This window comes from Indicator indicator, chromosome 10 (genome assembly GCF_027791375.1).
Source record: "Indicator indicator isolate 239-I01 chromosome 10, UM_Iind_1.1, whole genome shotgun sequence".
In the NCBI taxonomy this organism is placed as follows: domain Eukaryota; kingdom Metazoa; phylum Chordata; class Aves; order Piciformes; family Indicatoridae; genus Indicator; species Indicator indicator.
The window spans coordinates 26927031-26938822 of NC_072019.1; the positions used below are offsets into that span (position 1 = coordinate 26927031).

An 11792-nucleotide genomic window follows, 5' to 3' on the forward strand; every position below is an offset into this window, starting at 1 on the left:
TGTGGGGATTAAGTGCCGTGTTAAATGTATTTTTCAACTCTTGGTGGCCAGGAAAACCTTCTAAATGTTTTCATTTCTGGAAAGAAATATGGTTTGGAGCATGCAGTTTTATTAGGGAAGGTTTCAGGTCACTATTAAATCTCTGAGCTTTAATAGGGCCCTCATTTTCCTGTTCTAAAAACAAGGTATGATTTATAAAGTTTAAATTAACACTTGCCTTTGAACAGACTGAGCGAGTTATTAGGTTACTAAGAAACAAAGAGAACATCACAAGGAATTTACTAGGGGGGTGCACATGACACAAAACTGTTATTTGTGCAGGGAAGTTCAAGTGAGCAGAGTTTGCTCCATGTTGGAGTGGTGTGCCCGAAATACTCACTGCTCCCAGGAGGCCTTAGCAGTTTCTGACTTCTTCCATGGCATCTGCCACCATGGTCTTACTGTCCTGACTGTGGAAACAGGACCTTCTCTGCACACACCTAATTCATACACAATTAGTCTATGACTTTTATCTGGTCTGAATTCTTCCTGAGGTCTTGTTTTCCCTGTGCTCTGGAGACTGTGGATAGGTGGAAGGGCACACAAGGCACAAGCTCTTGAGGGAATTTAGGCTGGATGATTCCAGGCTCAGACCTTTCATGCTTTCGCTCCACCACTCCATATTTCAGAAGAATGTTTTAGCCTGTGCATGGGTTCCTCACAGAGCCCAGACAGCCTTAAATCCCCAAGCACCTAAAATTAAGTGCTTTGTCAAACTGAGGTGTGCAGTGGTGTGAAAGGATGATCCCAGATCTTCCGTAGCTGAGAGAATGCCAACTGGCAGGAGCAGGCACATAGAGGTTGGACTAGATGATCCTTGAGGTTACTTCCAACCTGGAATTCTATGATAATGCTGATGAAACGGCATCACATTGACACACTCTGGTGAAAGCAGAAGGGCTGTGGGGCTGAAGCAGTCTTCAGTGTCAGTATTTTCTCAGTCAGCTGCTACTCTGATAGATGGGATTTGGCCTCAGGTTTGAGGGAAAAGGGAATTTCAGCAAACATGGCATCTCTGTAAAGAAATCTTGAAGCAAATGGTGAGTAAAGAAAGCTGTTGGAGTTTTGCCCCAAGTGATTTCAGCAGGCATTAAGTAGATGTTGTGGACTTTGGCTAATGAGAAGGCATTTGAGGAAATAAATACAAACAAAAAGCAGCAAGTGATTCATGGGGTTGCTGATGGAAGATGGACTCTAATGAGCAGCTCTAAAATGGTTTCCATCTTTTATTGTATGAGCAATGAGCTCATAGTTTCTCTCCATCCCCCAGTAGGTGACTACGTTACAAATAAAAGTGACTGATTCTGTTTGCAGCAGGGGCTGTGAGAGGGGTTGGAGAGTTTGGCCATGCAGCATCACGTCTGAGAGGACTGGGACTGAAGCAGTTTTGGGGGAAGGGGGACACATGAAGAAAGGGCCCAGGAGTGTTGGACTCGCCATGTACTGCAAAAGGGATTTGTCCCTCTGGTAAATGCACTTTAAGGAATGAATAAGGGGTGAGAAAGGTTGGTTGATAGCAAGTTAATGAGGAGCTGTTTGGAGCTAGACAGAATGTGAGTGGTGACGGGCAGAGAGGTGAAGGAGCAGCCAAATAGACCCCAGTAAAAATTGAAACAAACTGTGACCCGGTGGGACGGGAGTCCAGGAGCAATTAGAGTAATGCGACATGACAGAATTCCTACTTGCTTTCTTGGCTGTTTCATTCCAGCCATAAGTTGATACATCACAGGGGACTTGTGTTTATTTAGCATTCCTCTCCATCACCTCCCTGCAGCTCTCCCCGCCATAAAGGACCCCAAGGAGAATTTATCGCTGTGCCCACAATGGTGGGATTTGTGCAAAGAGCCTGGTAACCCCTGCTCCAGCCCCCAGCCCTTTTCCCCTGGTGATTGCCCACTCTGGCAGTTCTTGAGAGGGGAAAATGGCAGCTCTGGAGTGCTTTCTCCATTAGCAGGCTTTCCCTGGGATTTCATTAATACCTGTTTGGAGGTTGTCCAGAGCTCAGAAGATAAAACTCAGGAGCTGTGAATTGGTGCACAGCACTGAACTCACAAGCCAAAAGCATGGGGTCTAGGCTAGAGGTATTCTGGGCTGCCACCTGATCCCTTGTTTAATTTAGGTGTTAGGGGTGCTATCTAAGCTGCAACAGCCTCTCAGGTTTCCTGAGGGCCTTGGGTGCTGTCCAGTCCCTGCCCGGTCACTGTCAGTCCCTCTCCAGTGTGGACTAGGCTGGGCTGTGAGGGCATCCTGCTCTTCATGCAGTGCTTGCTTTGGAGGAACATCTCTTAGCCAAACCAGGCTCTTTCACTGCCTGTGTGGCACTGAGAGTAGGCACAAGGTGCTCTTCTAGTTTCCACACACAAGTGAAGTCCCTCCTTGAGCTGTTTGCTGTTCACCAACCTGCTCCTCTCTCCATTGCAACGTCATTTTGGGGCTGTTGGGTCTGGTTTGAGAGCCAGGGCTGACATTTTTCTTGGTGTTCTGCCAGGATCTGTGCTGATGAGAGCAGGCTGGTTTGGCTGACAGTATGTGACAGCTGCTCGAAGAGGTTGATGTTAGTCCTTCCTGAGCTGTTCTGTTGCTTTGGCCTTCTTTTTTCTTTTTTGGATGATGACCTTTCTTTTACTGTGCATTCCCCATGACTTCCTTGGGAACAGAGTTAAGGATCTGTGAACAATGAGAGAGTGTGTGTGTCTGTGTGTGTGTGTGTGTGTGTGTTAAAAGGGGCCGAATGTTTTATTTGGGCTCCAGCTAAAAGCAGATGATATCTTGAACAGTTTACAGTGGAGATGGAGCTCAAATGCCTTCCATTTGTGAGTTTGTATGGCTGCCAGTTGGATGGAAAAGACAAGGTAGGGCCCTAGCACAGGCTCTTGCGTGAAAGGAGGTGGGAAATGTGTTTCTGCTCCCTGCAGGCTCCGACCACATCCGTGAGAAGGACGGGCTGTGGGCTGTCCTGGCTTGGCTGTCCATCCTAGCCACCCGCAAGCAGAGCGTGGAGGACATCATGAAGGATCACTGGCAGAAATATGGCAGAAACTTCTTCACCAGGTGGGGAAAGCACTTCTGACACCTCATACTTACCTCTGCCCTGTGTCCACCCTCAGGACCCAGCACATCCCATGGGTTTGTGTCAGATTCTGGCTCACAAATCTCTCTTCTCCTGTCCTCTCCTCCAGGAAAGGAGTGAAGAACATCTATGGAGCAGACCACAGAGTTCAAATCACAAAACACTGCCACTCATTCCTTATCTTGGTTTTGTGGTGACTGCTTGTAGGTATGACTATGAAGAGGTGGATGCAGATGCAGCTAACAAAATGATGAAGGATCTGGAGACCTTAATGTTTGACCGCTCCTTTGTGGGGAAGCAGCTATCAAGTGGTGACAAAGTCTACACGGTGGAGAAAGCTGATAATTTTGAGTACAATGATCCTGTGGATGGAAGTGTCTCCAGAAACCAGGTGCCTGGGCTGAATGTAACCTCAGAGGGGTGTTGGCCTCTATATTATGGGCTTAATCTTTGCTCGTTGGATTTCCACCTGCTTTAAAGTCAAACATTGTGTCCCTTGGACAAAACGCTTCTGCCCTGTGTTTGTTGGTGGGATCTTGCCCTACATGAGGGGAAATTTCTGCCTTGCTGCCTTGGAGAGCTGGAGGGGCAGCAGAGCTTCCCTACAGCTACCCTAAAAGGGAAGGAGAGATGGGGTTGAGATAAGGGAATCCTTTGGGCAATCAGGAGCTGAGATGTGGGTTGTGCTGAAAGGTCAGAACTGGAGCATGAGGCACAACCCTTCCCATTCAGGTAGCATCTTGTCTCTATTACCAGACCCCCAGGCTGCTGTAGGTGAGTCCTTCCTAGATGCTCTTATCCCTGAGGTGATGGCACTCATGTGCTTGTCCCCAGGATGGTAGGCAGCATGGCAGAGTGGCTGTGCCAAGAGATTGAGTTCCAGGCCCCAGAAGTCATGGGGTATTAATTCCATGTGAGATGGGCAACCTGTCACCAGAGATTATTGAAATAAAAATGTCCTGTGAATGGATGGCTTTGAGAGCAGAATGTGGCAGCACAGGAATTCTGAAGGAATAATGGAGAAGTCCTGCAGGAGTTACTGGCTTACCTGTTGGGTGAGCAAGCATTGTCCTAATGTCCTGTTTGGGTGGAAAAGCAGTAGGTTCGTAATACTGTGTCTGACAGAGTCAGTCCCTGGCTCTTGTTTCCAAGCAAGCACTGAGGTGAGGTACTATACAGCAGCAATGTGCTTCATGTTCAGGAGCTCTGGCAGGTTCTCCAAGGTGGGTTAGGAGGGATGGTAGCTCCTCCAGGATGGGGGAGAAGATACCGAGGTAGCTCTCTGAAGAGTTGGAGCTTGGGGATTGTGTCATGGGGCTGGACCTCATGGGGAATACTTTAAGTCCCCAAGAAGCACGGAGCTGAGAGGCCCTTCTCATCCCTTCTCTCTTACCAGGGCCTGCGGCTCATCTTCTCGGATGGCTCCCGCATCATCTTCAGACTGAGCGGTACCGGCAGTGCTGGGGCTACCGTGCGGCTCTACATCGACAGCTATGAGAAGGATGCTCAGAAGATACATCAAGACCCACAGGTAAGTGTCATATCTTCATTGTGGCACCGCTGCCTCCCAGCCTGCCTGAAACACTTAAAACTTTGCCTAGCACTGCTGTGCTCAGAGCTTTGTGGAGGTGCTCCAGGGACTCTGGGAGCAAGGGATTTGGTGTCTTTAATCCCAGTCTAAACAGATCAAATCATCCGTGAAGCTCTGTGTGGAACAAGTGCATTTGCACATGAGTTTTCCTGTTTGCTCGTGGGACATCCATGGCTGGATTCAAGTGTCAGAGGACATGGATTCAGTCCTGGCCTCACCTTCTCCCTAGTAACAGGTGATAGGACAAGAGGAAATGGCCTCAAGTTGCACCAGGGCAAGTTTAAGTTGGACATTAGAAGAAACTTCTTCCCTGAAAGGGCTCTAAAAGACTGGAACAGGCTCTCCAGGGAGATGGTTGAATCCACATCCCTGGAGGTGTTTAGAAGAGGCAGAGATGTGGTGCTGAGGGACATGGCTTAGCACCAGACTTCGTGGAGTTAGATAATGGTTGGACTCAATGGTCTTAAATGTGTTTTCCAACTAAAACTATTCTATGATTCAGGTTGAAATGTTGCCTCACTAGGGATAAATGAACCACACCAACCCCATGCAGAGCTACAGGCTGGGGTCAGAGTGGCTGGAGAGCAGCCAGGTGGAAAGGGACCTGGGGGTACTGGTTGACAGGCGCCTGAACATGAGCCAGCAGTGTGCCCAGGTGGCCAAGAGAGCCAATGGCATCCTGGCCTGCATCAGGAATAGTGTGGCCAGCAGGAGCAGGGAGGTCATTGTACCCCTGTACACAGCACTGGTTAGGCCACACCTTGAGTACTGTGTCCAGTTCCGGGCTCCTCAGTTTAGGAAAGATGTTGAATTGCTGGAGCATGTCCAGAGAAGGGCAACGAGGCTGGGGAGAGGCCTTGAGCACAAGCCCTATGAGGAGAGGCTGAGGGAGCTGGGGGTGTTCAGCCTGGAGAAGAGGAGGCTCGGGGGAGACCTCATTGCTGTCTACAACTACCTGAAGGGAGGTTGTAGCCAGGAGGGGGTTGGTCTCTTCTCCCAGGCAACCAGCAGCAGAACAAGAGGACACAGTCTCAAGCTGTGCCAGGGGAGGTTTAGGCTGGAGGTGAGGAGAAAGTTCTTCACAGAGAGAGTGGTTGGCCATTGGAATGTGCTGCCCAGGGAGGTGGTGGAGTCACCATCCCTGGAGGTGTTCAAGAGGGGATTGGACGTGGCACTTGGTGCCATGGTTTAGATAGGCATGAGGTGTAGGGTGACAGGTTGGACTCGATGATCCTTGAGGTCTCTTCCAACCTTCTTGATTCTTGATTCTTGAACCCACTCCTATACCCAGCTGGGAAACAACTCTTTAAAACAAACAAAAAAAAGGGAGTTAAAGGATGTGGCTGTGTGTGAGATATCACTGATGTCCTGTACTAAGTCCTAGCTGTTCTTTATAGCATCAGTTAAAAATGCTGCTGACCTCTCTTGTAGGCACAGGAGGAAAAGAATCGTTTTATAGTTCCCAACAAACAACCTCAAAGCTCTTTGTGCATAACTTCCTGTGCCATTATTGACAAAGAGACTGAAAAAATCTCATGAACTAAAGCAGGGATTTCAGTGTCCTGTGCCAGTGGTGCAGTTGGGTTTGGAGGGTGGCAGCAGGAGCACCAGAGCTGTGTTACTCGTGTAACATGGCATCCATTGCTTCACTGTACCTCCTGCTGGTCCTGCTGGAGCAGTTCCTCCATCAGCAGCACTGAGCTGTGGGTGCCCAGGGATGACATCAGACTCTAGTGAGGGAAGGGTGGATATGGCTGTGTGTGCCTGGTAGCTCTGAGCCATCTCTTTCCTTTCTGCAGGTCATGCTGGCACCGCTCATTTCCATTGCACTGAAACTCTCCCAGCTCCATGAGAGAACCGGCCGCACCGGTCCCACCGTCATAACATAAAGGCTTGGTCAGCCAGCCTGCTGGAGTGCTCCTGAGTGAAGGAAGTCAGTTTCTCTGCCCTTTTCCTGTCACATCTCTCACTTCAAGAGTAATTTAATTTCTGTATTTAAGAGCACTGTTGAACTGCTAAGGATAGGCAATAAACCCAGCCTCTCTCAACACAGCATGCACGTGGCTGTGCTGCTTGCCTGCATCACCCAGCACTGGTGGGAGGGCCTTGTAAGGTGCTCCTTAGCACAGCCTCTTGGTTCAGCTACCTGCTGGGTTTTCTTCTTAAACAAAAGGCTCTGGAAATAACAGAGAAACTCAAATCCTCAGTAATTCAGAGGCTGTTTTTCTAACTTGGAAAGTTTCCTGGCAAAGAAGGAATACTTGATCATTGTTAATACACAGCCCTTGAAAGGTGAGGTCTGAGTCAGCAGTGGCTCTGCATCAGGGCTGAGGATTTGCCACTTCCCTTTCAAAACTAAATTTTGTAAATTGACCCCCACATGCCTTCTGTATAAGAAAAAAACCCACAACAAACCCTCCATGCAGAGATGAGTAATAACAAGATTGCAGGACATTAAAGTGATTTGGGCTACATGTGCTGTTCATGCTCTTGTATTTTCATACATCACATGAGGCTCCCTTCTGGAGAAGGAAAGATGGTTTTGGTGAGCTCTTGGTTGGTTGTATGTGGATGGTAAGATCCTTGGAACAGTCAGATGTGCAGGTGTTAATGTGCAGAAGTGGCCACAGAAGAGAGCCAAGGGCTGGAGCCCTCTGCTGTGAGGCCAGGTTGAGAGTTGGAGTTTTTCAGCCTGCAGAAGAGAAGGCTCCAGGGAGACCTTCTGGTGGTTTGTCAGTGCTTAAAAGGGTCAATAAAAAAGCTGGGGACAAACTTTTGAGCAGAGCCTGTTGTGACAGGACAAGAGGTGAACTATAAGGAGAGAAGGAAGAAATTTTTTACACTGAGATTGGTGAGAGCCTCGCCCAGGTTGCCCAGAAAGATAGCAGATGCCCCACCCCTGGAACCATTCCAGGTCAGGTTGTTTGGGGTTCTGGGAAACGTGCTCTAGTTGCAGATGTCCCTGCTGGCTGCAGGGGGGTTGGACTGGATGACCTTTAAATGTCCATTCTAAACCAAACCAGTTTGTCATTCTATGGTCATATCCAAAGGCACAGAGAAGAAGGTCACTTGGGACATGGTTGTAGCTGGTCAATGGTAGGGCCTACAGCTGCACCTGCCTGCCTGTTTTTCTGGAATCTATCCCCTTGGAGCTGAGCCATGTTCCTGCTCCTGATTTGACCCCTACTTGACCTTCCTCAACTTGCTGGGCACCTTCTTCCTAATCCATCCCAGGAGACCTCTGGCCTTCTTGGCGACAAGGGCACATTGCTGGTTTATGGTGAACTTGTTACCCACCAGATCCTTCTCTGCAGAACTGCTTTTCATGGAGAAGATAAAATTCACCTTCTCTTTGCTGCTGCTCTGCAGCATGCAGCCAGCTCACTCTTCCCTCCTTGATGCACAGAGGAGGTTTGCGACTGTTCCAGTGGAGCACATCTGGAGCGTTTGGGACTGCCATGAAGGGCTCCTGTGCTGGTGTCAGGCAGCATTAGCACCAAGCCTCCTGTGACTTCTGGAAGTGTGAGCCACATGGTCTGGAAAGGGCAGGTGCAGTCAGCAAGGAAGCTTCCAAATTAATCTGGGGAATCTCCTTTCTTCTGAGCTCTTGAAAGACCAAGCTGAAATCTAGTTGACAGCTTCTTCTGTAGGGTCACACATGGCATGGAAACATTTGAGCTCTCAGGCAGTGAGTAGCAAACCTGACAACAAGGTAAAGTGGAGATTATAAAATACACTGAGAGACAAAAGAATTTGGACTTGGCCACAGAGCTTCAGCCTGATTTGGTTATAGAAACCAACAAGAGTCACGAGTCATACATTTGGAAAATTGGGTTAGCACCCTAAGAGCTGCTTAATGAAATGAAGATGCTGAGAAAGCTGCAGCACCTCCCCTATGGGGACAGGCTGCAAGAGTTGGGGCTGTTCAGCCTGGAGTTGAGAAGGCTCTGGGGAGATCTTACAGCAGCCTTTCAGTGCCTGATGGGTGCTACAAGAAAGGTGGGGAGGGACTTTTTACAAGGGCTTGTAGTGATAGGACAAGGGGGAATGGATTGAAGCTGGAAGAGGGGAGATTTAAATTGGAAATTAGGAAGAAATTCTTTACAGTGAGGGAGGTGAGACACTGGAAAAGGTTGCTCAGGGAGGTTGTGGATGCCCCCTCACTGAAGGTGCTCAAGGCCAGGTTGGATGAGGTCTTGAGCAACCTGGGCTAGTGGGAGGTGTCCCTGCCCATCGTGTGGAGGTTGGAACTAGATGATCCCAATGAACCCAAACCATTTTATAAATCTATGACTCTAGCTCAGTCCTGGGGTAAAGGGAAGAAAGGAGACATTAATGAAGGCTGAAAGCCATGGTAGGAGCCACTGCTGCCCACAGACAGGTGTGCAGCACAACCCATGGGCTGCATTCTTGCAAGCTTGGGGGCTGTGCAGCACCATCACCCAGTGCCATGGCAGAAGCTGACCCTGGGGAAGGCTGTGCCCAAGCTTCGGAGAGCCACAGGTTTGGTGCCCCACTGGTGAGCTCGGCACTTCCCTCCACAAGGTCAGGGCTCAGGGGCTTTGCTCGCTGCTGCCTGCAAAGCACTAAACCAAAAGGCTGGGATTAGTGGGGGGAAAAGCAATTTGGTTGCTCTGATTTGCCTTTGAAGCGTTGCATGAACAAGTGACCCCATAGTTTATGGTTGGCCTCTTTTTAAAGGAGGTCAGCACTGAGTTCCTTCTAATGGAACCCTGAGCATTTTTCAGTCAGGCTCTGCATCAAGAGCTGCTCTCATGCCCACTGCTAACAGCTTGACAGCAGCTTGCAGCTCTCTTCTGCTGGGGCTCTTGCCTTAATTCAGCATCCTCAGAAGGAAATGCAAAGCTTCCTGAGGTGGTGAGGAACTGGAACAAGTTGCCTAGAGAAGTTGTGGAGGTTGGAAGCCTGGAAGTGTTCGAGGCCAGGTTGGATGGGGCCTTTGAACAACCTGAACAACTTTGAACAACAGTGGAAGGTGTCCCTGCACATGGCAGGGGGTTGGAAGTAGATGATCTTTAAGGCCCCTTCCAACGCAGACCAATCTGTGATTCTGTGATTCCTGCAATGTCACAGGTTCATCTCAGCTACAGTTCCTCCAGCTGTTCTTTCCCCGTGCACCTACAAGTGTGATACAGCAGAGCTTAAGCAGTTCCCCCATCAATATCCTTCCCCCCATAACAAACTGTGCCAGTGCAGCCCTTGCTCACTGAGCTCATGGGATTAGGAGCCTTCCAATGGAGAGGGAGATGGCTACAGGCAAAAGATAGCTCTTGGGGAAGCCTGGGTGGATTCACCCACCAGGACACTGAGCAGGATGTAGCTATGGGCAGCTGTCTGCATGCCAGCAAGTCTCTGAGTTGGATATACAGCATGAGAAGTAGAAGTGGCTGGTGGCTGAGGATAACCACAGAAAGAGTGGTCAGGCATTGGAACAGGTTTCCCAGGGAGGTCACCATCCCTGGAAGTGCTCAAGAAATGTGTGGATATGACACTGTGGGACATGGATTAATGGCCATGGTGGTGTTGGGTTGATGGTTGGATTTGATTTTAGAAGTCTTTTCCAACTGAAACAGTTCTGTGATTCTATGATCCTATAACTGGCGCAGCTCCTTCAGGAGGCTTCGTTCTCTGTGTCCAGGGCCAGTTAGTCATCGTTTTCTCAGGAAATTCACTTTTACCCTTGGGCTGCATTACAGCAGATCCCTTCCAAGTTAGCAACTGTGCAGCGAGAGGAGAACACACTCAGCCCATGTGGCGCTTCATAGGCTACCTTTGCCAGAGCTGTGGCCATGGAGGTTCACCAAGACTCGGCCCCTCTGCACAGATGGAGATTTGGATGAAAAATGACTCCTGCTCTTTCTCGCTTCTCCTCAGGCTCGAGCTATAGGCTGCTGTCCCAGAGGAGCCCAATGAGATCCAGATGTCTCAGCAGCCAAACGTGTCTTAATCTTTACCCCAAGTTTATGTAATGCAGGCTCTGATTTCTGCCTGCAGTTTCCCCTGTGCTGAAATGAAAATACATCACAAGAGCTCAGCCACAAAACAAGCACGGCCGTGCACGCAGCGGAAATCATCCTGGCCACCCAGCTGCCCCTGAGTGATTCCTGGTCCCACTCTGGTGGGCCTGGCAGAGGTGCCATTGCCAGAAGACATGTTAGTGAGCAGCAGCAGCTGGGGTGACTCCCAGCACGTGGGGTGATGGTTTTACAAGCTGGTGTCAGCAAGTGTGTGCACCAAAGGCTCAACCCTTGTGCTAGAGGCAGAAAAGCTCTGAAATCCTTCTGGGAAATCTTCTTCCACCTGTGGAAGATGGATTGTTCCTCCCTAGATGGCAGCACTGGTAAAGTGTCTCAGGGCAGTCTCTGATGGGCCCAGGGTCTTGCTACACCTCACTGTGGTGTGACGTGATCTACCATCTGAGCATTCATTCACATTTCCAAACTGCTGTGTCTTTCAAGTCCTTAGTGAGTACAGACACCACCAAAGCTGGTCCCTAAGCAGTCTCTTGAGCATGAGTCTTGGCACAAAGCTGAAACGCAGCCTGGTAAAGCAAAGCTGGCTTTGGGCATGGCTAAAACAATTCAGGCAAATGCTGCTTGGTGCTGGTTATGTGGGGTGTTTCCATGTGATAAATCCAAAGTCTAATCCCCACATCTTCAGCACCCAGAGTTTGGGGTAAAATTGCCAGTTGCCATTGAAGAAAATCTGTCCCTCAGCTTTGGTGTGAAGAACACATTTCCTTCAGTGTGTTTTCACCTCAGCACTGACAGCTGTGCCCAGGTCAGGCAGGGGAAGTGGCTGCAAATGAAATAAACCAATTAGCAAATCAAATAAACCAGTTCTCATTTTTCCCCCCAGTGTTTTCAAATGCTGCCAAGGCATGTGGGACCACCAGCATGTCCGGGTGTTCTTGTGCATTCTACCATCAGAAGAGTTTCTCATCCCTTCTCTTAGTGCCTCCTTGCACTCCTGGCTCTGGGAGGATCCCAGAACCAAGGAGCTGGGTCCAGTGAAGAGCAGGCCAGGCTGGGCTCAAGGAGTTTGGGTGAAGAAGCAGGATCAAGGAAGCAT

The 11792-nt window shown here is 49.4% G+C and overlaps 1 protein-coding gene across 2 annotated transcripts in view; it reads left to right on the plus strand.

The window, feature by feature from the left end:
- The window catches only part of PGM1 (phosphoglucomutase 1), a 30366-nt gene extending 23202 nt beyond the window's left edge, over positions 1-7164 (plus strand). For both annotated transcript variants that reach the window (XM_054384038.1, XM_054384037.1), the window contains exons 8-11: positions 2955-3090; positions 3317-3500; positions 4506-4640; positions 6500-7164. In XM_054384038.1, the coding sequence (XP_054240013.1) occupies positions 2955-3090; positions 3317-3500; positions 4506-4640; positions 6500-6589 (545 nt within the window). In that variant the 3' untranslated portion in view covers positions 6590-7164. The remainder of the gene's footprint in view (positions 1-2954; positions 3091-3316; positions 3501-4505; positions 4641-6499) is intronic.
- The last annotated feature ends 4628 nt before the right edge of the window (positions 7165-11792 follow it).